Raw genomic sequence first — 26736 nt, 5'->3', positions numbered from 1 at the left:
CCCCCCCCCCTCCACATAATGAACTTTTCGGGATAGCCCTTCGTCCATTGGTGGATGGAGAAGGGCTGGGATGTATTGTTTAATTAAACATAATAAACACCTGTGTAGAGTACGAACAATGCTTCCTACTATATACATCCCGTACACTTACATATAGTCATTCATCCAGCAGTGGATCGATCAAATCTTTTGTTATTTTATCAGGTAAGACCCATAATAAAATGCTGTGGTGACTGAAGTATGAATACACATACGTGTACAATAACCATACCTGTCAACCCCTATCAGTGCCCGACTTGTTACAGACCTTATTGATCACCCCGTGCCCTTATCTCAACTTTCATCCTACCGATACACTCGAGTAAAGACCTCCCTATTAGCTCGTGATTAACATCGCGTCGATGTTTTCATTCCATTGCCCCTGAAGATGAACGCACGATATGTATTAAATGTGTACGGCATATGCGTATACTGTATTGTATCTTCAGTTGTTTAGCAATCTCATTTACCTTCAGCTCATCTTTACGGTCTTGTTTTTAAGTTATTCCAACATGTCCTGCAGTTCCCGTAGATTCGTTGCAATAAACGACTGTCATCAGCGAATCTGACTTGGCCACATATTCTCGAATTATGAATGTATACGCGCGTATATTTTACAACATATTCCACTGTAGCGAGTTCATATAACCTGCTGTGACATATGGATCAGCAAGGTGGATAACTATCGACCAACAAGTTGGAAAGTTTCGCAAATAAGCGTTGATATAAATACGGGCGCTCGGAATGTCATTGAGAGATAGGGACAGAAAGACGTCGACGGGACGTTAAGTGGAAAACAAATGCAGATGAAAGGCGTCATCACGGGGGTCGAGACGAAGGAGGGAATGTCAGCCGAAGGCAGTCAGTCCGCAGAGACGGAGCGATCGCAAATCGAGAATCCACTCTGTGCGATTCCGGTCGACGCTCACGCGAGAGGGATGAACGTGGCTTGTTTTTGGATTTCGTCAAGCAGTGGACAGAGCCTGGCCGCTGTTGTCCGATAACAACGACGAGGAGTATGATGATGAGTAACAACAAAACGATGCCGCAAGGGGGAGGGTTGTGTAGCCGGAGTGCTGTCGGCACTCGGGCGACACCCTCGTTAGTCTGGCAAATATAATTTGCATCCTCCCAGACCTATCGGCAAATAAAGCACCCAACATTGGCCTCCGACTTTGGATACAAAGGGTGCTAATTGGCGCATCGGGGAGTCTTGATTTAAAGGCATTTAAAGCGGCTGGCACCTTGTTAGGAGGCTGGGCAACTTCAACGGCAGGATGCCGTGGTAGCAGGTAACGACGGGTGGTCGTGGTTGGTGGTGGTGGTGGGGAGTGGTTATTCTTTTTAAACGGTGTCGTGGTGCATGGACAAGTGGTGCCACGGAGGGCGTTGAGGGGGGGGGGGGTTGTTGAAGAGGAGGAGGAGGTGTTTTGTGTTTCGTTAGTCACGTCCTGAGCGTGCCGGGGTCGTGCTGGTTATAAACAGGCGCGGCTGCCGTGGAGTCCACGGAGCAAAACGCGGCGCCGCTGGTTCTGACCTCTCTGTCCCATCTGCCTCGGACCGCAAAAACGATAGAGAGAGAGGGGGGGGCCTTGGAGGTGCGTGTCGGGTGTGTGTACATCCGACAACCTCCGTCCGACTCTATCCATGTCAACAGGACACATTGCTGCTGCTGCCGCTGCTGCTGTAAGTACATTGCATTGCGCACGACTGTAATCGCGATACTATAAAACGTAAACGTTGTTATTGGTCTTCTTCTTTGTTAACGCAGTTTGAGACGACCACCGCGGCGCGTAGGGGTTTTTTTTTTTGCCGCTTCGCGAAATTCGCGGCCGTGCTGTGAGTCCGGGTCGCGCAGCGCGCGCGCGGTGCTGCTCCCCGCGTTGTCCGACGTTCCGCTCCACGTGCCTGGAGGTTCTTTACAGCAGCAGCAGCAGCAACACCAGAAAACACATCGGTAGAGCTAACACAAAACAACAAAACAGACTACAATTTATATTATAAATTCTTATTGTTATTTCCTTGTTTGTTACAACGTAAGTTGTCAATGCCCGTTGAAGTCTTCTACATATTTCTTGCACAGCATAAGAAGGCATATCCCCTCCGACAATTTACTGCTGGATGAACGCCTCCCCCCCCCCCCCCACGCTGCGTTGGGGATTCTTTGACCATACTTCACCTCGCTGGTCAGTGTGCGGGTTGGTGATGGTGTAGGCCGAGGACGGGTTTACACATCACTCCTCCGTAATCCGTGCGCTGCGCGGCGCGCTCACCATTCGCTCTCCACCCCGTCTCTAGCTCTTGTTTATCTGTGCGCTTTACACCTCTTTACTTTGGAGCTTCGGGACAAGTAGTCGCACGGAGTCACTCACGAGGCGTCGGACGCGTTTGCTGCCTACCGATGTTTGTGGGGGTCTTCATCATGAGCTGCGCGCAGATAATGCCACGATTTCTCGATGTCACCTTGCTCTGCGCCACCATCATGCTTGGGGGGGGGGGGGCGGGGATTCCTCCTCTCACGTTGTTCGGCTGTTGAAGACGCAGATTCGCCACTTCGCCTTCGCCGATCCTTGGTGGGGTTATTGCATCGCGCGTTGCGCTTGCGTCAAACTCGACCTGTGAACGCGCCGGTTAACGAGCTTCGGAATCAGATTTTTATTTATTTATTAAATTTATACCGGATGAATCCGATGAGCTACAAAGCTCTTTGTCACAGATGTCCGGTAGCTTAATTCCCCTGGCGCGGCGTTCATCAGTGACGAGTGATATCGAAACCCGTTACGGCGTTGAACCTCTGATAACCAATCCCACTTGCTCTGTGCGTGTGACCGGGCGTATTTAACCTTTTAACCGAAACTGAATGGGGTTTTTTGTGTGTGTGTGTAAAATATATATAGATAAATAATACATGTATATAACACGCGTGATGGTTTGTTTAAAGCAATACTCGTACTGCACTGGAGATGTGATTCGTTACGAGTGTTTGAATTGCAACCCGCAGCGACCAGCGGGGTGAAGTATGGTCAAACAAACCCCCCACGCTAGACAACACGCCGTGTTGGGGGGGTGGGGGTGGGCTTCATCCAGCAGTGGATTGGCAAAGTTCTGGAGATAATTATTGCAGTATATATATACTGTGCAGTATATATACTGTGCAGTATATATATACTGTACTGCATCTGCTGACGCTACTGTGGCGTAGCACTTGGCCCACAACCTAGAAGGGCCATGAGTTCGATCCCGGCCGAAGGGTTCGAACTCACTGCCCCATCAATCCCTCTTGCGCGTAGTTTGTGTCGAGCGCTGCATACCACGTGGGCGTGTGCCGCGTGTTGCTCGGCGCGATGTTCCGACGTTTCGCAACTCGGTGTTCCGGCAGCTACTTTCTCGCAAGCGAATCCGCTGGCAGCCGCTGAGCAGGACTTTACGTGAAGGAATGACGCAAATGCACACCACGTTTTCTCATTGAAAATAGATACATTTCTAAATATCACCGTCCTGGTCACAAAAGTAAAGTTTGTGGGGAATAATAGCAATTTTCTGTACCTTTCGAGGCATAAGCAATTGAAAAATAACACTTACTACCCAGGAACTATTTTTTTTACACCGTGAATTGTGTTCAGACCACTGCCAACGCAGCAGCTACAGCTGCTCCACGACCAAATGATGTTTTGTTATCTTGACATGCACTGGCCAGTCTTTGGGAAGTATGGCACGAAACATCTCTCTGACACTAATGCCGAAGTTTTCGCGGCTGTCATGCGCTGTGTGGAGCTGCAGTGGCGTGTTTACTGCGGTAAAACAAACCCACGCCCGACAGAGCGTGTAGAGGCCTTCATCCAGCAGTGGATTAACAAAGGGTTGTATAACTATACTGTATAACATGGACAGCAAGTCCTCGTTTAACGTGGTAGATGCGTTCCTGAAAAGTGCTGCGTTAAGCGAAAAATGCCTTAAGCGAAAACAATTTGGCGAGATACGACGTTCTACTACTACTACGCACACTGAGGGCACGCCGCCGCGTTACTGCATCATTCCACGTACCGTATCACTGTACCGCAACGCAGTTCAAGAAAGTAGTTCGTCGTCGACCGCTCAGAAACCGCGTTATAACGGACGTGTTATAACGGGTGTGTTATAATGGGCGCGTTCCGCGTTATAGCGAGTGTGTTATAACGGGCGTGTTATAATGAGGCGCGTTTCGCGTTATAACGGCGCGCGTTTCGCGTTGTGCGGAAAGTGAAAGCGAGGACTCGCCGTCTCTATATATATTCATCCATACGTCATCTCTCTCTCTCTCTGCCGTGGTGCCTGCCTCCCAGGGTGACGCTGCAGGCTGACGAGAGCGGGTCGGAGTGAGGGAGCCGCGTCTCGCGACCACAGAGAACTCCCCCTGCACCACCGACTCCCCCCCCCCCACATCGCAAGTTGCTCGGAGAAGAAGTGGGGGGCACCATGGCGTACCTGGACCTCAAGCAGACCGCCTACCCGGGCCTCAGCCTCGCCACCAATGGCATGGACCTGTTCCATCCCGCGCTCGGATACCCAGGTGAGATCCCAGCCGTTGAGGGTGGTCACCGCTCGCGAGATGCGCACGCCACTGTGGGGACCCTGCTGCCAGCGCCCAGGTGGTGGTGAATGGTGAAAGAGTTTGGCTTTGCGCTTGCGGGTTTGCGGCAGTTACCCGAGTCATCGGCGCTCCGGTGTTTGCATTGTCCTTGTACTGCTCCGCCTCTCGGCTCGCCTTTTGGGCTAGCACTGGTGAGACGATGCCATTGAAGGAGAAGAACCATTGCCACGACATGTCGTCTTTGATTTATTTTTTAAGGCCATACACACGGTGTTGTTATTGACAACTGTGAGGGGTTTTGTTGTTGTTTGTGCATATGCACAACTGCCAACGCAACAGCAGCAGCAGCAACATCACCATCACCGACTTTAGTTTGCTTGACGGAGATGAACATCGCTGGACTCTGCTTTGTACCTGCGCCAGAATCTTTAATTATCTTTGAAAAATCCGATGAGCTATGAAGCTCTTTTCCACAGATGTATCCTGCGGACACGTGTCTCGCACCTACATCGCGCAATGCAGAGGATCGTGTCTGCCCAGCTTTATAGTCGCGTACGTTTCTCTTGAGGATTCTGTTTAGACTTTCGACCGCGTCACCTTGCCGATGAGTCTCGGGCCGTGTGTAATGGACACGTCAGCACACGTTCGCCCAAAAGAGGATTAAGAGAAACACCATCAGCCATCAGCACGTGGGTCGGGCCATCCGAGTACACGCCACTGTGAGGGCGTCTCTCCACCGCATTCGTATTGGAATGTTGTGCAAACACATCCATAGTTTGTCATGCCCCCCGCACCTCCTATTAGCACGGCTGGCTACGTGCACACAGATACATCGATAAAAATAGACCTCGGTGTGGAGTAATAACTTCGACGCGGTACAACGACACAGAGACCACACCGTTCCGTCGTGTGCCAGAAGAGTTGAAGATCCATTGCTATAGCGACACAGCCTATCCACTTTGACGAGCCCTGCTCAGACTTGCAAAAATCACGGGCATATTCATAGCTCCATTACCGTGTGAACGCCCGCGATCAACTCGCCCGGAACACGCCCCAGGTCTCGTCGGATTTCCGAAGTGAAGCTCCCCCCCCCCACCCCCGGGGTTGGTTCTGCAACTGAGCTCGACTGGATGGAGGACCGTGTGGGAAAATAGGGGGAGCTGTAAGAGGCGTCGTAGGCCGTGGAAGAGCTCAGATCAGCAATATTAAACTTTTTATTTGTATTTTACCAGGTAATGCCCACTGAGCTATATAGCTATTTTGTTCAGAAGCGACCTGGCTATCACAAAAATGAAAGCTGAAACGAAGTGGCTTTATCGTCACGTGGAAATGTATAGCGGACAAAAAACGCGTGATGTTGATTTTAAATGTGGAGGGGGAAAAACCGGAGGACCCGGAGAAAAATCCACGCGACCACGGGGAGATAGACCACGCAAACTTCCAATACACAGCAGGCGTCAGGGTTGGGATCGAACCCACGACCTCCTGTATACTAGGCGAGGTAGTTAACATCTCATTACCGCCACGCATTTCTGTCCCGCCCTCCCCTCCTCCCATCTTCACAAGCGAGGTGGTGAAGTATGGTCCGCAAGGCATAGAGCATGCCCTGATCCAGCAAGTCACTTAACACAACAGGGCTGAACATGTCAGAATCAGAACCAGAATCTTTACTTATCTTTGAAACATCCGATGAGCTATGCAGCTCTTCTTCCACAGATGTATCCTGCGGACACGTGTCTCGTACCCACAGTGCGCAATGCAGAGCCTCGTGCCGCGTAGGAACGGATTCACGCACAAAGCTTCACACCCACACACTGTGGCCAGTGAACAGGTTGGCAGTGCCTGCACTAACTTTAACTTTTTTTTAATTTCCTTTTTTTTAAGTTACGTTCCGTGCATTGTTCAGCCGGCCTCTAAGTCCTCACGGCAGCTCTCTCTCTCTCTCTACGTGTAATGATTCGTACCTACCCCTGTAATTTCTACCAAGCTCATTTTATCCATCTCTATGCCACTTATTATATATTTTTTTTATTTAGTTTTGCCTCATCCGCTGACGCGCGTCTGACTCATCTGCCGGTGATCTGGAACTGACGCAATTGAGCCCCTTCAAGTGCGGCCCTCTTGAACGCACAAACAGTCCCCTGCAGAGCGCCGTTTTGGTTTTGGCCACGTTTTTACTCGCAAAGTGTTTGCGAGTCAAAGTTCCGAGCTTCCTTTGGTCTCAAACCAATTTCCCCCCAGTGACTGAGCACTTCTGGAGTTGTTTGCGGAGGGTAAACCACAAGTATGGACAGCATCGTTTTTGGTCTTCGTGAACGAATGGACAGTTTTCTTATTCTACACATTTGTCTGGGGATACGAGCAGCTCAGCTGACCCACCCTCACAAGCTCTTTTTAGCTAACCATCGAACTTTTGGCTAACCGTCGAACAAAGACAGTCCACTGCATCGCGCGGCGCTTTCAGACGCGCTTCTGCGTCCGTCTGGAACGCTCTTCCTTCTGATATTAGGAAGCCACTGGAGCTATACCCTTTTAAATCTAGCTTGAAAACGAATTTCTTTAGATCTTTTTGTGTTTAGTTTGTTGTCCTTCCCCCGCACCTCCAATTGAGATGGTTGGCTACATACGGCGCGAAAGAAGTTCAGACACACATACATTGCAATCTAATTCATATTTCTCGCAAATTTGGATGACACCAGGACATATTTCCCGACTTATTCCGTGTGATACCCCAGGGTCGCTCATAAACGTCCCATTTCCATCAGGTGGCACGCTTTAGGGGCAGTGCGTTTGCAATACTCTAGAGTCTAAACCATCCCATTGGCCAGCAAGATAGCCAATGGGCTACACCCAGGACCCACACAGAGCTCAGGGATTTTTTTTTCTTTGGCTGTGCCACTTTCATAAATTGATTTGTGTAATGTTCTGCTCTATAATAAGACCACAAGGGATAATGAAATGGTCAAAAAACCGTGCAATCTTATTCAGTGCCAAGCGCAATCATTGGAAAGCTATTTAACCACGAATTAGTTGATTGGTAGGAGGCAATTTTTCTAAACGTATATTCAGAGTGTAAAGCATTCGTTATTGTATTCTTGTTCGTACACACTGTGAATTGTAAATTGTTAAATTTAAACAATAACTTACCATTTGTTATTTAAGAAATGTATTAACAATATCCCCACATCAAGGTAGTGTAAGTTAATTACAAAACGAGCACTGTTTTCAACTGAATCATCGTCGATTATTGGGCGAGGCCACGTAAACGATTTCACCAAGTGGTGTACAAAGGGCCCATGCGGGCCAAACTCGTCACGTGGTGTAAAAAGGGTTTAACTGGACCAGTTCTTATTATTATTTTAGTGCAATCACCAGTAAAGTTGAAGAATAATTTCCCCAACAAATGCAGTAATTAGATATTAAGATTATTATGTGGCTGAAACCAAAAAGCAGTTATCATGAATCATAACATTGAGGTTATTAGTGGGAACCAAATCCAAAATGAATGCATACGCATGCTTTTTTAATTGTTAAGATAATAATAATAATACAAAAAAAATTAAGCTTTAAAATAAATCTAGCAACATGGATAAAAAAATAAACACAATGCTATACAATGAGAATAGTGAGTAACTTGTAGGGAAATGTCTGTATGAGCTACAAACACCCCCAGGATAATTCACTGATGAACAGAATGCTATTTCTGAACGCAGTGGATTCCCCGGCATATTCAAATAAAACTCGGCAACCTTCATTCAAATTAGTCGAGTTGTTTCTCCCACTAAACGAAATCACATTGATTTGATATCCCACGAAATCTCATTGCCCTAATCGTGGAGGCTTTTGCTGAGAGGAGGCGGATTACGTGGAATGAAAAAAATTAATTATTAAGTTCATTGTCATGCCAAGTGTGCAGAGATGCAATAAAAAAAGTGGATTATTTTAAATGACATTTGAACCTGGAATATACTTTTTTGTTTGTTTATTAACTGTGTGTCGAGTTTGTAAAGCCATTTGTTAATGGCTGGGGTAGCCGGGTGGATTCCATCTGCACCTCGTGCAGGCGCAGTGCACTGGGCGATGATCGGTAATGTGAGTGGTGGATTGCACTCGGCCACAGTCACGATTAGGCGGCTGCTGCTGCTTCTGTTGTTGTTGATGGTAGTGGTGACGCTGCTAGTGCTGCTCCCATCAATCCTGCTGCTATTCCTGTTTGTTGTTGTTGTTGTTGACGAGTAACTTGCTCCCCACCCCCCGTAGCAGCCCCGCGCAAGCAGCGTCGCGAGCGCACGACGTTCACGCGCGCGCAGCTCGACATCCTGGAGTCGCTCTTCTCCAAGACGCGCTACCCCGACATCTTCATGCGCGAGGAGGTGGCGCTCAAGATCAACCTGCCCGAGTCGCGCGTGCAGGTGGGGGCCATTCTCATTCATCATCATCACTTCTCCACCAAAGTTATTTTACTATTTTAAACTATTTTTTATTTCATCAGGTAAGGCCCACTAAGCTGTGTAGCTCTTTTTCAGAAGCGACCTGGCCACGAATGATAGTTCAACGAAGTGTCTTAAATGTGGAGGAAAAAACTGGAGGACCCGGAGAAAAATCCACGCGACCACAGGGAGAGAGACACGCAAACTCCAAATATACAGGCATCAGGGTTGGGATCGAACCCACGACCTCCTGTATACGAGGCGAGGTAGTCAACATCTCCTAGCCACCGTGGCATCACTTCGTCCTCCTCCGAAGCATCAGTATAATCATTACTGATTCTCCTACATCACCATCATCAAGATCAACCTCCCTGAGGCACGCGTGAAGGTGGGGCCCTCACGGTGCCAACCACTCACATCCAGCGGGTCCCCCCCCCACTGGGGTCCCCCCCCACCACTGGAGTCGCCCTCCCACTGGGGTCACCCCCCACTGGGGTCCCCTCCCACCACCTCCACAAAGAGGCTTCCGGTCTCAGTAGATTCTTTAAAAAAACGAGTGAACTAGCAACCAAGGGCATAACAGAAGGTCAAATAAAACACACGAGCTAAGAACACACAACTGTGAGCCCTCTGGGTCTCAGTGGATTCTAAATAGATGTACAGTACTGCGCAGCCAATGGATGAGGTCCTCCCCACGCCTGCACGGCTCTTGACGGGGGGAGGAGAGGAGAAGGGGGGTGATAGTTCACCGTGCTTCACGCTGGCCACGCTGTGCGGGTCGGCAGAGGCTGGAAAGCATGGATGCTTTCCAGCCTCTGCGCCAAGGTATTCTGCTGCACTGCCCTCTGCTGCTGCCCGGCACGCGTGCCAACCCTGCTGGTGCATGGTGGTAGTCACCCCTCCAAGCGCTCTCCAGGTTCTAACCCCGCGGGGTAGCCCCGGGACGCGGTGGCGATGCCGCACGCGACCGCCTCCACTCCGGCGCCGTGGGGGTAGCGGCGAGTTGTTGGTGGATGGGAGAAATGATGAAATGTTTGCGAAAAACTCCCTTCCCGTGGGCATCGAGGAGGTGCAATAACCCTGGCTTGCTACAAGAATGCAGTGCAGCAAAAGCGTGGACTGATATCATCTATCCCTTCTGGATGGGACAGAGTGGGATTAGGCAACCAAAATAACAACAAGAAGAGACGGTCTTTTAAAATTCGGTAAACAAAAAAAACCCCTCAATATTTCAAGAGCCTTAACGCACTGTGGTGGTGGTGAATACGAGACGGTGTGGTCCTTAATAAATAATGTGTCGCGAAGCAGCACTCCTTAAAGAGCCACCGCATGCGGCTCCGGAGGTCCCCCTTGTCCCCACGTGTATTAAACGCTCACTAATTGGTTGAAAATATCTTAATATGTAGAGAACTGCAGAGCGATGGTTGGTCCTGGCTCATCGCCTCGTCTGTGGTTCCTGCTCGCCGATTGTGAGACGCAATTTGCACGATTGACGACGCAATATGTAAAACTAATAGTTGCATTTATTTTTTAAAGATTATTTATTAGCCTCTGAAATGTGATGATCACATTCTGGGTGATTTGCTCTGAATAATTAACGTCTCCTTCGTCTTTTCGCGTATGGAATGTACGTGCAAATCACGTGTCCAAGTTTAAATCTGTGAGCCATGCGATGGCGTAATTAGCAGTCGTCATTTACAGCCCTTTGGCAATCTACTGCTGGATGAAGGCCTCCCCACGCCCTGGCAGCCATGGAGGTTGTTTGACCATACTTCACCACGCTGGTCAGTGCAGGTTGGGCAGCGTGCCCAGGACCGATTCAGTTATCACCCGCCACTGATGTTGGCCGTGGCCATGAATTGATCACCGGTCACCTGGATTTAGCCTAGTCGGTCATGGGGGATGTTTGACCATACGTCACCACGATGGTGGGTTCAGGTTAAATGCACTGTGGGACTCATTCTGTCACCGAGCAACTTGGGCCGGATTTAGAGAGCGAGGGAACCGAGATCTTTTTTGTTTATGTTTAACTACTGCAACTTTCCACGCCAAATCTTAACCACGAGTCCCTGCGCGCGCGCCCATTCACGCGGTGTCCCCACACAGGTGTGGTTCAAGAATCGGCGCGCCAAGTGCCGGCAGCAGCACAACGCGGCTCAGAACAAGGCCCGCCCGGCCAAGAAGAAGATCTCCCCGCGAGACAGCAACGCGGGCGACAGCAGCGCCGGCAGCGGGGGCCAGTTCACGCCGCCAGTGGGCGGCAACGCGGCCGGAGCTGCTGCTTCCGGTTCGTCGGGCAGCAGCGCGGCCGCCGCGGCCGCAGCCGCCGCGGCCGCCGCTGTGTCTCTCTGGAGCCCGGCGGCCGTGTCTCCAGACAGCTTGGCCGACCCGCTAACCTCTGCGGCCGTGCTACAGCAGCAACAGCAGCAGCAGGTTCACCACCAGCAGCAGCAGCAACAGCAGCAGCAGCGCTCTCCCTACCAGATCACGTATGCGCCCCAGCAGTCCGTGTACACGCAGAGCTACCCGGGCTCCAGCGCGTACTACTCGGCGATGGATTGCAGCGCGTACCTGTCCCCGGGCGCCGGCGGACTGAGCCCCATGGCGAGCGCCGTGTCGGCCGGGATGGGGCCAGTGTCCCCGCACACGGCGCTGTCGGCGCAGGCGTACGGCGCGGCCGGGCTGGGCTTCGGCACGTCGGCCGACTACCTGCAGGACTACAAGGACCAGAGCTCGGCGTGGAAGCTCAACTTCACGCACGCCGACTGCCTGGACTACAAGGATCAAAACGCGTGGAAGTTCCAGGCACTCTAAGACGGGCACGGGGGGGATCGTAGTGACGCGCGTGTCCTAGGAGGTAGAGCTTCGTGCTGCGTTATGCCCGCGCGTGGTGTGTTTGTGCGTACGTGCGGCAGCCTAGTCACGCGACCCGCGCACGCACGTGGCGCGAGGAGGGACCGATGCGTGTCGTTCATGTGAAGTTGGTTAATGTCGTCCCGTGGTATTGCGAGTTGCCGGCCTGTTGACCGTCCAAAGAGAGTGGTGGAGATTCCGTGTTCTTGCAGCAGGGACTATTGTCTCTATCAGGAACAGACAGTGTTGATTTTCCAGTGTTAAGTGGTGTGGCCCCACAAGGTGGAATTCACTTTACTGACCTCCGTGTGATGATTGATGGCGTGAACCTAGATATAAACATGCTTTATTATCATACGTTAACTTGTGATTTCGCCAACTCATCATCTTTTTAATTCGGGGCCAAATCCCGAGTATCGTGCAGAGCGGACAAATAACTCTGCCCCCCCCCCTGCCCTGGATTTCAATAACGACTGACTTATTACAAACTTCCCCTCCATATCTAAGATCCTTGAAAGCCTCTCTTTGCCTGGGCTCATAACTAATTACGTCCTAGTCTCCCATCTTGTGTTTTCTGCAATCGGCGTGTCGGCCTGCTCACTCGACAGAAGCCACGGTGATTAACAACGGTACCATGCCCATCACCGCGGCTTTGCTGTCCCACATGCCCGGCGTTTTGGCAGCCTTTGACACCACAAGGCGCGGTGTTTTGCATGAACGTCTTGGCCGTGACTTTGGTGTTTCTGGACTGGCCCTTCATAACCGATTGTATTTTTTTTTCCAGTTAACAAAATGTTAACTGCCTCGCCTTGTATACAGAAGGCCATGGGTTCGATCCCGACCCTGACACCTGTTGTATATTTGGAGTGTGCGTGTCTCTCTCCCTGTGGTCGCGTGGATTTTTCTCCGGGTCCTCCGGTTTTCCCCTCCACATTCAGAATCAACATGTGTTCAGAATATTTCACTTCTATAAAATGTCCACGTGATGATAAGCCACTTCGTTGAGCTATCATTTGTGGCCAGGTCGCTTCTGAAAAAGAGCTCTACAGCTCAGTGGGCCTTACCTGGTAAATAAAATCAGTTTGGTTTTTAAAGAGTTTACAGTTTAGTTTCAAGTCCAGGAGTCCTCCTCACCAGGGTTCTGTTGTTCCCAGACCCTTTCCTCTTCACCTTCATCTCTCCAAGCGGCCTCCTCCTCCTCGTCGTCAAGCCTGACACTTGAACCAGGCGAGGAGATCGTCACTTCTCTGTGGCAAGCTCCGGTCACCTGGTATTCCCACTCTCCCCGCTCACCGCGCCACACTTTGGCTTCGCTAACGACCTTTGTCAGAGTCTGAAGACTCGTTCCCCTTTCCCGAATTCGCCTCCCGCACCTCTGAATGACCCTTTTTTTAAGTTCAACTTGTATGTTGCTAATTTGTTAATGAATTAAGGGATCTGAGTCCGTAGCTGTACCACGTGAGCTATCCAGACCACCATAAGCGACGTAACAATTAACAAATCCACTCTAATAATTTACTAAGGTGGGTCTCAAGACCAGAACGTGGTCGTGCAATGGGATGTTTGGCTAATATAGTACAGCGAGCGTCTGGGTTCATGCGGGGAGGAAAGCAGAGCACCCGAAGAAAACCCACCACCACGCATACGAGGAGGAGGCGACACTGTGCCCTGCGGTCTCTCAAAACCTCGCGCCAGGACTGGATATCGCCCTCTTGGTGCGAGTGCAGACAAACGAGTCTCTATGAACATTCAAAAACACGATCGTAGCCAATCAGCGCCGCTCGTCATGTACAAGCTGTGTACTCGACAAAACGCAAACTGTGACAACATCGGAGAAAAGACCGTTACTTTTATATACGGTGGTGCATAGGAAGTCGATCGTCAACTGTTGTGGAGTACTGTCGAGTTTGGGTGACAACTAACACCATACAATCCATCTGACCAGTGTGGAAGAACGGGATAATGTTTGTTTCTTTTTCTATCATGTGTATCAGGCCTCCCCTCCCCCTCTCTGTCCAATGCGTTGGCGTGTGCAGCAGCAACCGCGTCCAAGCCGTCGTCCATCCTTTTGGCCCCGCCCCCCTCCCCCTCCCGATGCGTTGTACGTGGCACTCCGTGCCGTCTTTGAGCCCCGCCCCCCTCCCTCCCGATACGTTCCATTCATTGGCTACCACATTCTGATGAGCTCCCCCCCCCTCTCCTCCCCCCTCAACTTGCTTTTAAGGGATTACATCTTGAATCATTGCCTCACTTGATGCAGCTAATCCGGCTGTGACGGTCCCACCTGATGACGGAGACTTGTGTTGCCTCCGAAACGTCGTGATTTTTATTTTATTTTCATTAATTTTGATGTTTTACCTACGTGACTTTACCGAAAAAACCTAAGAATATATTTACCCCACAAGTTTGATCGTTACTGAAGTTCGCATGACCCTCTGTCACCTTCAACCTTCGTTGGAAATGGTTTAAAGGCGCCACCATGCATGCACATGGCTTTCAATTACTTCCGCATTACCCTGCCCTGAGGGCGAACATTTGTAATATAATACTTATGTGGGAGACCACTTTTCTAGAGAGCATGAAGACAGAAGTGGGTGTTCAAGGCATGCTGTTGAGTGTTGGGCTATTGAAGTGAGATGCTCATTGAAAGTGACTGATGCATCTTTGTCAGCTGACAGGACTTTCTTTTTTACTGCCTCGAGACATTTGGAATAAAACTGGCGGTGGCCCATTTTCAACGCCATGTAATTGGTGATAAAGTTGAAACAATTAGAAATTGCCCCAAACAGTTTAACATACATCCTGTTATTATTGTGCGCCAATCATAACATCGCAGCCATTGGGTTTTCAGGACCACCCTGACGATATTGCCAGGATCACGCGAGGATAGGCTGCACTTTTTGTCACACAGTCGTAAGAGAATGACCGATCGCCGATGAAGGCGTGTAGTGGCGTCCGCTGGCAACTCCTGTGTGAAGCGACGTCACAGCTGTGCAAAGCATTCTGGGCATTTCCAAGATGGCCACGCGTGGTGTGGCACGCCCTCGTGGGACGCCAGCATCGTGCGATGGGAATTTCCGTCGAGACTAAATTGTCAAAGCGGCTGAACTTTACGCGACGGTGGGCTGTGACGGCGTTCTGCAAGACGTGGTTCTCGTGTGTAGCTGTGTGCGTGGGTGACGCATAGGGTGTAAAAACCGATATTGGTGAGCACAAGGGGCGATGGAAAGCAAGCGTCGTGAAATGGTGGTGACACCTGTATTATGGAAGGCCATGGTTCTGGCATGTCATTTTGACGCCGATAAGACAATTGCAAATATGTATCAAGGGATACAGGACCTAAAAGAAGAGTGCCAGTATAATTGACTTCACTTTTTAAACATTACAAGATCTAAGCGTGCGGCATAACTTTAACGGTAGACTGGTGGAGAAAAACGGTAGTCTATGCGGTTATTTTAACCACTCTCAGCACGTTTTGAATCTCCCACACACATGGGACATGTGGGGACATGTATATTACAAACAAATGATGTTTTAAAATGAAACGAATTAGTGTGAAAATGTCCGTGAATTCATGTTTTAATTTAATTACGGTGTTTGGTTCATCGTGAAGTGCGGGATGGTGGAGCTAATATTTATATATATTCCAAATCGATGACATTTTCGCCACTGTTATCCAGCGGCGTGGCCGGACAAGAGTTATAACGTGACGGAGAATGAGCAAACACTCGCAGCTGGGTGGGGGGTGTACGAAGCATTGCTCCGGTGACTTGCATGAATCACACCGAACGTGCAATAAATGTCAGCAGACCCACATTTACGGAACGGGATGAGCTTGGACGACGGCTAATAAAGAGGACATAGCATGGGACTTGCAACAAGTTTTTAACCAAGTGGTAGTATTGTAATAAGCAAACAAAAACAAATATCGACAAAAGCTTGCAACATGTCGCTGTTAAGAAAAAGTTGAATTTCTGTATTTTATGCATACGTTTATAGACGGTTAAAATAAGTCGAAATATTCGGGCGTATATACACTAAATTGTATATATGTCTCGATAGAATTCACGTTCGTTGATCTTAAGTTTATTGTATCTTTGTATATTATTGTGTACTGTTCGTTATTTATGCCGTAAACATGTCATTTAAGTACCCTCGAAAGCCATAGATGTTGTAAACATAGACTTGTTCGTACGAGTATTTATAAATCGGTGTGTATTGGACATTAAGCAGTGATATTGCAGTGTTTTTAACTTAGATTTGTCCCAGTTCCCCGGCTATCTTGCTAAAGCAGAACCACTAACACGTGCATAATATGCAAAACACTGGCCCTGTGTCATATAGACTACTGTGAGATGTCTCTGTGTGTATATATAGAATTATACATAAGCTGCGTCGTACAATTAAAAAGAAATTATCCATACCGAGATGGCAAATGTTCAATGTAAACATTCAGCACACACGCTGTACGTTACTTAGGGTAGTTACACACGTGTTTTATTTGGCATCACTGGTCACGGAATGAACAAAATAAATCAATCTGCTTCAGTTCCCGAAGAAGCTCCTGGAGTAAAACATCGGACATCAAAGACGAAGAACAACCGTTAAACACATGGGAGAGCTGTACATCAAAGACAAAGGTCCCCCTCATAGCCTTCACAGATTGTTTGGGGCAAGCGCTGGTAAAGGCTGTACAGCGCGAACGCAAACACCTACGCAGTGACATTTTCCGCCTGATAACAAACCCACTTCACACTGCACTTGTGTGCAATTCTGCAAAGTGTCGCATTCACATTGCGTTAACCCGCACTCTTTGTTGAGCCATCTGTACGGCAGCAGCCTCGTACGGTGTGGCAGAGGTCGCAAACCGGTTTTGATTCCTTACCCGTACCCGGCCGCACCAGGGTCGCAAATGGGTACCCGTACCCGGCCGGGTACGGGTACCCGTTCCCTACCCGTACCCTACCCGAAATGAGTGACAAACGGTGACTCACCAGTGACTCACGGCCTACCCGTACCCGGCCGCATCAGGGTCGCAAACGGCTACCGGGTATCGGGTAGGGTACGGGTATCGGGTATCCGGTTGCGACCTCTGCGGTGTGGCCAGCAGTGTCGTGGCTGTCGGGTGTGCAGGACGGTGCAACTGCACCGGACTCTATAGGGCCGGAGAGGCCCAGCCGATGGGCCATGAAGAGGAGGGGGAGGTGGTGAAATTGAAAAGGGGGCCCGAATTTTAAATCCGTAAAGCAGCCATGCACCACCCGCACTCGGCTAAATATAATAACCATGGGCTGGGTAGTCTGATCGATCACTGGATTCTGTATTTGTAGTTGGCAGGGCATCAAAAAAGCACGTCATGGTGCACATCGTGTAACGACAAAGAGCTGGCTCTTGTTTGTTGGTTGTCATTGTCCAAACCTCAAATTTGAAAATGAACCACAACCGAGCATTGCACGGGAAGAACAGTGACTCATGTAATTACGGTTACACAAGTCTTCTTTGTCAATACAAATTGTAACTTCAAAGAGTTTTCCCTGTACTAAATAAAGGTTACCCATTGGCAGGAATCCACAAGTGTACTGCAGTATCTAAAGTTGGAAAGATTCGTTTATGTATATGCGTATTCTTGGTTCTTTCGGTAAAGTCACGTAGAAGGGAGATAATAAAATAATATAAATATAAAACATAAAAATTCTCACGACGTTTCGACTGCAACACAAGCAATCATCATCAGGTGTGAAATTTTATTGCTGTGGATTTCACACCTGATGATGATTGCTTGTGTTGCAGTCGAAACGTCGTGAGAATTTTTTTTAATATTTATATTATTTTATTATTTCCCTTCTACGTGACTTTACCGAAAGAACCAAGAATATGAATCCCTGCAGTCACGAAAGCTTTAAATCAAAAAATGTATATGCGTGTTAACTATTTGGCACATGCTCTGCTTTAATTACAATTTAACAATTACACGGGGCTTCATTTCAGCAGAACACGTGCGCACACAAACACACAACATCTTGATTTGAATCGGCTATATTAACGCAGGCAGCGTTAATCGTTTAGCACGTCGCGTGGGACGTGTTTAACAATAATCGGGCGTGTGCACCGTGAACCCCCCCCCCCACCACGCTCTAGAAAGACAGCCGCGGTGGGGGGTTCAAGGCCTTTGGAAAACTCGATTACATACCCTCTGATTACCACGGTTGGCTACGTACGGTGCGAACGAAAGTTCAACATACATAACATGCACACAAGGACGAGACTGGGCTCGACGAGACGAGTCAACCAAGGCTGGCACAGGACGTGACGTGGTCGTGGTGGTGGTTTGTGGTGACCCGCAGCGTGCCAATCGCGACGCCACCGCTTTAGACAACTCACAACATTCACATGCATACAGTGCACAGGTGAAAGCAAAAGCGGAATGGTATTTTTCGTGTAACTGTTATAAGAGCCACCACTCTATCCACTTTATTGACCCACCACGATATCCACTTTGTTTAACGGCATATACATGACTGCACGGCTCAGGTTACACACAATTAAAGCTATTACGCAGACAAAGCCTTCGGGAGCATCGTGTGTCAGCCCAGGTGGGTATACAGCGACACGGCAGGCGTGGCCACACCGCCTTTATTAGCTCCTGTTTATGTTGGCGTATGATATGAGAACGGCAATTATTGTGAACGCACGTACCAATGTCGCGTATGATATATGTGCGAGTGGAGATTTTATTCAACCCACGGACCCTCCAGGGGGAACATCGTAGCGGCGTTTGGATTGCCCCAAAGAACCCCATGTCACCGGAATGAATGCGCAGCCCAGCAACTTGACAGACCTCTCCCGTGCCAATTCTACAACGTTGAAATCACGCTGACCACACTCGGAATTTATTTTGTACGCATTTAATTTAAAAGACTCATCTGTGGGCGCATTCCCAACACACCGCGCACAACGCTGGGCCGACGTTGGCCGAAAAGGCGAATGAATCAAACCCCTTGGTTTAAACAATGTGGACCAACGTGGATTAACAAGCAAAGAGTCCATAGCTGTCAATCACTGCTCCGGTGGGATGTCAAAGATGCGCCTACCCTGACCTCTCATCATCATCATCATGAGAATCATCGTCCAGGGTTCGCGGCCGGCATTTCTACACTCTTCTTTACCCTGGAAAATCGCAATGATTAACAGGGTTGGCTACGTACGGTGAGAAAGAAGTTCAACATACAATCATACAAGTCGAGCTTTAATGAGGGTGCCACTTCAAGATGATTGGGCGTCGTCGATGCCCTTTGGCGTGCTTGCCAATGGCCATCTCGTGCAGATAGTTAAATAGAGCCCCCTTTCGAATACCCCCCCACCCCGCCGATCCCTCTTCATAGCCTCATACCTGGGACCCTCCGGCCTGTGAGACGAATTCTAGATTTGAAGCTTTCGTGACTGCAATGATTCATAACTCTTAGGTTTTTTCGGTAAAGTCACGTAGGTAAAAAATGTATATAATAATGAAAAATAACTCAATTAAATCACGACGTTTCAGAGGCAACACAAGTCTCCGTCTTCAGGTGGGACCGTCATAGCTAAATTTACTGTATCAAGTGAAAAGAAATCCAAGAGACAAGATCTTAAATACTGGTGAAGGAGAGGGGGGAGGGGCTTATCTAAATGTGGCAGTCAGAGACTGGGGAGGTGGGCGGGGCTAGATGGAAAGGTGGGCGGGGCTAGAAGGGGAAGGTGGGCGGGGCTAGAAGGGGAAGGTGGGCGGGGCTAGAAGGGGAAGGTGGACGGGGCTAGATGGAAAGGTGGGCGGGGCTAGAAGGGGAAGGTGGGCGGGGCTAGAAGGGGAAGGTGGGCGGGGCTAGAAGGGGAAGGTGGACGGGGCTAGAAGGGAATGTGGGCGGGGCTAGAAGGGAAAGGTGGGCGTGGCTAGAAGGGGAAGGTGGGCGGGGCTAGATGGGAAGGTGAGCGGGGCTAGAAGGGGAAGGTGGGCGGGGCTAGAAGGGGAAGGTGGGCGGGGCTAGATGGGAAGGTCCAAGTGAAGAACCTCCACAGGTTTGAAGCATTCGTGACTGAAAGGATTCATACTCTTAGGTTGTTTCGGTAAAGTCACGTGGGTAAAAAAAAAAATAATAATAGAAATAATAATATAAATAAAATCGTAATAATAAAATTACCGAAACAAACCTAAGAGTATAACCTCCACAGGGGTTACGGCCGATGTTGGCTTCCAAAACCAAACAATAGCAGCACTGTTAAACGCGGTGGATGTCAACAACTCGGTAAAATAGACTAGTGACTTTACCGAAAACAGGACCCTGCGGGGTGGGCTGGTAGGAACAAATAACCAAAGAATATAAACATAATGTATTATTACACTTGTTTAGCCAGGAAAGCCCCACTGAGTCTAAAGGTTTTTCTAGGGTCCTGCCAAGTGTTTGCAGTAGGGGCGATGTTGCTACACCTAATGGGACGATCCGAAGGGAGATTTTGAGGCCTAGTTCTAGGCTTTAGGCCTAGCTGTAAGCTTTAGGGCGCTGTGAGTTAATTTTTAATTTAAATGTTTTAATTATTAATGTATAATTAAAATGCTTTAATTATTAATGTATAATTTAAATGTTTTAATTATTCATGTAAAAGCTTTAAACGTAACACGTTCCTTCGGAGTGGGCAGGTAGGAACTTGGTTGGACAGCGCATTCGTGCACGACAGACAGACAAATAATCCCTGGTGGGCAGTGTGGAACCTGTTGTTCCTACCTGTATGTATACAAGATAACTTGACTTTAGGTAGCCAGGCAGACAGCCCCCTGAACTATCGCCCCCCCCCCTCCCTTAGGCCCCTCCCCCCTTAGGCCCCTCCCCTGACCCCCCTTCCCTTAGGCCCCTCCCCTAACCCCCCTTCTGGTAGGCCCCTCCCCTGAGCACCCCCCCCCCCATATCCTTAAGCCCCTCCCCTGACCCCCCCTCCCTCAGGCCCCTCCGCTGACCCCCCCCTCAGGCCCCTCCCCTGACCCCCCCCCCTCAGGCCCCTCTCCTGACTCCCCCCTTCCTTAGACCCCTCCCCTGACCCTCCTCCCTTAGGCACCTCCCCTCTCCGTACCCGGCAGTAGGTCTCCACCAATCAAAGAGCTGTTTACCTGACTCCCCCCTTCCTTAGGCCCCTCCCCTGACCCTCCTCCCTCAGGCACCTCCCCTCTCCGTACCCGGCACTAGGTCTCCACCAATCAAATAGCTGTTTGTAAGGTCTCCACCAATCAAAGAGCTGTGTGTATTATATATTATGTACGACAGACAAACAGACAGTCAGACAGACAGACAGCTAAATAATCCCTGGTGGGCAGTGTGGAACATTGTTCCTCCCTGTATTAAAAGCTATCTCAGGGAATTATAATGGAATGTTACACGTGTTTAGCCAGGAAAGCCTCATTAATTTAAATGTTTTAATTAAAAGCTATCTGAGGGAATTATAAGGGAATGTTACACTTGTTTAGCCAGGAAAGCCTCGCAGAGTCTAAAGGTTTTTGTAGGGTCATGCCAAGTGTTTTCAGTAGGGGGCGATGTTGCTACACGTAATCGGACATCGGACGGACGGACGATATAATCTATTGTAGGCTGGTCCACTTCGTTCCTACCAGTAAAACCTAAGACTGTGAGACGAAGGTGCAGTTGCACAGCGATGCCACTGGCCATCTACGAAGCCAGAGGCGTGTTTATCGCGTGAGTGAAAATAAAGATGCAGAGGAAACAACACACACGCATATGGAAAAAAACAAATCCCTGTAACATACTTTCTTTGATATGTTCTACAGGTACAACCTCTTTGTCCTGCAAGCGTTGTACAGACACTGGTTCTGCATAGCCATCATTACAGTTACCAACACATTCCTGCGGAGGGAGCTGGTAGGAACGTTGGGTTGCTCGGTCAATGGCCAGGGTCAACGGCCGCGTGGTGTATTCCGCAAATATGCCATCACAATAACCTTAGTTCATATATAAGTTATCAGATAATCCACTGTTATAAGCTATTTACAGAAACTGTTACCACTAAGTTGTTTTTGTCGCCTCTAGTGACAGGGAATATGCTGTGATCCATGGATTATTATAAAAAGCTGCTGAGATTTCAACCGCATGCCACCTGGAGGCAGTGTTTGACAGATGCAGCACGCCTGCCTCATGCACTGTGCTCCAGTTTTCTTATATGTACGTTTTATTAAGTAATTGATTGTTAATCAGTTTAATTGGGATTTAGTCACATTTTAAAACAAGATTTCAAATCAAACGAATACGTAAATGCGATATAAAATGCATATTCTATTTTTTTTGAAGCAATAATTGTAAAAGTGCAAATACTGCGAGGTGTTTCACGTGACTCAGATGTCAGAGTGCTGAGCGGACCACAGCTGAGTTAAAATCTGGGCAGCTACCCGTGGTTCAACTGGGATTGAGGAGAGAGAACGATGAGGTGAAAACGAGGAGTCATGAGAAATAATGGAAAAGAACAAAGGGAGTGAGAAGAAGGAGTCGAAAGCAGACATCGTGGACACATTTGTAGTTTGATTAACTTTTGGTAGAGGTTCCCAAGCCTTAAGCAGCGGGAGACTGGCCCTGCTGGGTCTCTGATGCTATGGATCTGGTGCTCCGTGTATTTTTATTTTGCCAGATGCGACCTGGTCACAAATGATAGCCCAACGAAGTGGCTTATCACGTGGAAATGTATTAGCACCTAAATACCCTAAACGCATGTTGATTCAAAATGTGGAAGGAAAAACCGGAGGGTCCGGAAAAAAATTCCACGCCACCACCCATGCCCTCCTATATACCAGGCGAGGTAGTTAACATCTCGCCACCACGGCACCTATGGGGTTAGGGTTGCCACCTTTTCCACTGACCAAATTAGAAAATATTTTCGTGGTCAGCCTAGGTCAATCGAATTTTTGCAGTACTGTATTGCAATAAAGTTCAACACAATACCACCAGATCTCAGAGAAAATCTATTCCTACCGCCCGAACACAGTTGCCAATTTGGGTCAAACTAGGACAGGTGGCAACCCTATGGTGGATTAAGAATTCGGGGAATCTCAGCTGCAGGAATAAACTAATCATGGTGAGTAATGAAAACATCTGTGTTCTCGTGAAGGCCAGATAATATTTTAAAACAAATTGAAGGTAGCAAATGGACACAACCATATCACAAAAACTCTATAATCAAGTGCTAAAGGATACATACTGTATAAACCTAGATTGAACACGTGGGAAAAGGGCTTTTGCTGCTGAGATTGAAGCAAACATGCTGTAAAAATATGATGGCATTTTTTCTGAAGCAGCCGATCCATTTTAAACCGACATGTTTGTTCAATATGTGAAGCATGCTTTTGGCTTGACTCATTCTTGGTGAACTTAGCCAAGTGGAATTTTTTCATTTCACGTAGCTGTGTAGGAACATATTTGGGCAAATATTTGAGCCGTATCCTGTTCGGAAGGTCGTAACTCTCACTGGGTTAGCGTAAGCAGTGCAATATTTTGTATTCAGTGCAGCTGATTGCCCATGTGGTAAAATGGTTAAATTTTCCATATTACCAGCAGCTACATAAGTTGATGAGTGCAAGTACGATTCAGGCAGGAGGTAGGATCAGTATATCAACACCCCACTGACAGTGGTTGCATAGCTCGTCTTACTAACCAGCCAGGCGACTCAGCAGTTGAATGAGTGGCTGACAATTAGAAGGCTTTGAATTCAAATATTGGTTGTGGGTTAAAATGACTAACAATTTAAGTGAAAGTCAACAGTGGATGTCCCGTGCATAGGGTCGCCCTCGCCATAATCATTCAGGATTTCCATGACTGGCTCAAGGTTGTAAACAGGAGATAAGCAGAGAGTCAATGCTCATTTGCATAAGTTATTATAATCTTGCAATGCAAGTTGTACATTATTTGATAATATTAAATAAAATAAAAAGTTGCAGGACTTCAATAGCAACGATGCTCATTCACAAAAATCTATTATTGACACCGCTTTATACATATTTTAGAAACAGCCTACTTTAATGCAATAGAAATACAAAACATTTGTGATCCAATAATCTGTGGACCCCTCTAATTCTCAAATTGTTGGCAGTTCGCGACTGCTCCCGTAATCCGCGCACAGCGCGGTGGAGTGAAACCGCTTCGCGCACCTCAAACTGCCGTTGGTAGACGTGAGCGAGGCAAACACGGAGCTGCAGGGACAAAGCTGCAGGGAAATGGGGAGGTAAAGATTTCCTTGTAATTTTTTTCGGTGATTTGCTTAATGGAATATTTTTTCTTTCCATTTTTTACTTCGATATCTATTTAAAAAATGTCAACAAAAAATCCATAAAAATATAAACATATGGCAGATTTGCGTCATTTGCGTCTTAGAAAAAAAATCGTAATCTTGTAATCCACATTTATCGTAGATTAATTTAGTCACGCATCACGTGCTTCGTCTGTAATCCACAATTTTTTTCTGGATTAATGGAATCTCGCAGCTAATTCCCCCATAATCCGCGGCATGCTGCATCGGCGTAAAACATTTTTCAAGGATCTTAAATGTAACCTCCACGGTGCGTCGCGGATTATAGGATACGTCAAATGGTCCTCCGATATCAACACAGATTTCAGCTGTAGGCTGATGTTTTAGTCATTTGCCCTTCTGCAGATCAGCGCTCAATTCCATTATCCTTAAAGTGCTGAACACAGTGCTCTGACAGAGGCGTTATCTGATTCCTGACTCGCAGAAACGAGCAGCCTAGTCTTTAAATGGTGGATTGCAACAGATCAAGTTTCTGAATACATCACTGGTTTAGGGCATTTTCACAGAAAGTGTTTTTTTCCCAATTATATTCCAACTGTGCCATTTACATTGGGACAAAAACAAGGCCGTAGCCATGGAGTCAACATTGGGGGGGACCAAATCTTCCAGGGTGTCTGGGGGTCCCAACCCAGAAAAATATCTAAATTGTAAAACTAATTTCCTGCCTAAAATATGAAAAAAAATCACTAACACATGGGATGGACTTTTTATTTATTTTTTACAATAATGTCTAATAGTGTATTGTATTACATTACTCTGTTTTTACCTTTTTACCATTTCTTGTTTCATTGTATGTAATGGCAGAGATTAGGGATTAATAAAGTACAACCAAAACCACAATCACATAAACAGAAATCTACGCATTGATGTATATGAAGACAAGTCCAGATATTGTGGCCAAGGTTTAGCAAATTGTTGTTTTTATTTACATAGCATAGCAACATTTTTTTTTGAAAAATATTGGGGGGGACATTTTGAGAATATTTGAATATTGTGTTCCCCCCAATATATATAATAATTACAGCCTTGGACAAAACTATTTATCGTTGGAACACTCCTTGCTATCAGTATATTGTGAAAGAATGGCCTCTGGAAGGTGATGTCACTGGAACTTGACAACAGTGTTGTCAAGTTGGTGATGTTGTCGCTAGTCCTTCAATTCCCTCTTGTCGACCGCCAGGTGGTGCAGCTTCTATGGCAACACGCGAGAGTGAATCTGCTGGACTGCGAAATCGTGAACTTGTCTGTGCGTTTTGTACAGCAGAGGTCGCAACCGGGTACCCGATACCCGTACCCTACCCGATACCCGGCCGGGTACGGGTAGCCGTTTGCGACCCTGGTGCGGCCGGGTACGGGTACGGGTAGACCGTGAGTCACTGGTGAGTCACCGTTTGTCACTCATTTCGGGTAGGGTACGGGTGCGGCCGGGTACGGGTAAGGAATCAAAACCCGTTTGCCACCTCTGTTGTACAGTAAAGTATGGTCCAGATGTCTTGTGACCCCCCCCCCCCCCCCCAATTAATTGAACACTATTTATTTACTTATTTCAGATGGCTGATACGGGTTCACATACTTTTGAAGAACGGCTTGTCGTGAGCGTAGGGGCTCATAAAGAAAAGATTTGCTCAAGTGGACATGTGCAAAGAAGATGCTGGTTCGCATGCAGACTGACTGGCCCCGTACACTATTAATATTTACAATCATGATGAGATTAAATACAGTTATTACGTTATTTTTGATGTTGCTTACATTGCACAAGACACCCATTGGTTTCAGACATTGAGTTTTAGAGAATTAAATAGGGGTCACAAGACATCTGGGCCACAATATACAATACTTTCATATGCTCGGGGTTACTCCGAGTTTAATGTCATGTACAAAATATTCCTTAAACTGAAATTGATCATTCAGATTCAGGGCTATTTTGAAAAGTGTTTAATATATTTGAGGCGTTGGGCTGAGAGGTGACCAGGAGATGGCAGTGAATGGATTAATGAATTGATATGTGTGGTGCTGTGAGTGTTACCCTTCACACACAGATGTGTGCGTTGTTTCGAGATATTCCAGTTTACTTCATCATACCACTTCATCCACTGAGCATCCCAATGCAGGACCTATCTGGGAGTAAACAATTATTCTTAGGACTTAGCGTGGCTTTCCTGGGTAAATGTCACTTAAAATGTATTGAACGTCGTTATCAATTATCAGAGATGGATTTTTGTTTCAATTAAGTGAAAAAAATGCATATTAGTGCATTTTTCTGTGCATAAATGTTTTTGTTGTGGCTGAAATCCAGCCGGATATGAAACCAGGATTTAAACATCACCAACAACAATGAAAAAAATAATCCGCATTACAGGTATGAGTCTCCTGTGCAGAATATTCACGAATCAAAGCTTCATCAATAAACATTGGGCCTGTTCAGCGCAGCGTTGACGCTTCTGGGCATTTGCGATGGGATGATCACACTCGTGAACGTGTGTATGTGGAACTTGTTTGAGCACCGTACGGAGC

General features: G+C 47.8%; 2 protein-coding genes across 5 annotated transcripts in view; both read left to right on the top strand.

The window, feature by feature from the left end:
- The window catches only part of LOC144944110 (homeobox protein otx5-like), a 38561-nt gene extending 24536 nt beyond the window's left edge, over positions 1-14025 (top strand). For 2 of the 4 annotated variants that reach the window (XM_078872181.1, XM_078872183.1), the window contains exons 2-4: positions 4362-4588; positions 8870-9021; positions 11146-14025. In XM_078872181.1, the coding sequence (XP_078728307.1) occupies positions 4495-4588; positions 8870-9021; positions 11146-11853 (954 nt within the window). In that variant the 5' untranslated portion in view covers positions 4362-4494 and the 3' untranslated portion in view covers positions 11854-14025. Of the gene's footprint in view, positions 1-1480; positions 1726-4361; positions 4589-8869; positions 9022-11145 lie in introns of those variants that run through there. The other 2 variants (XM_078872184.1, XM_078872185.1) reach the window with 2 other exon arrangements.
- The window catches only part of LOC144943931 (fibulin-5-like), a 610861-nt gene that overhangs the window by 488213 nt on the left and 95912 nt on the right, over positions 1-26736 (top strand). The gene's annotated exons all lie outside the window — the stretch shown is intronic.

Source organism: Lampetra fluviatilis, chromosome 33 (genome assembly GCF_964198595.1).
Source record: "Lampetra fluviatilis chromosome 33, kcLamFluv1.1, whole genome shotgun sequence".
Taxonomy (NCBI): Eukaryota; Metazoa; Chordata; class Hyperoartia; order Petromyzontiformes; family Petromyzontidae; genus Lampetra; species Lampetra fluviatilis.
The sequence above is the reverse complement of the archived record's forward strand: the minus strand, read 5'-3'. Positions and strand labels throughout refer to the sequence as shown.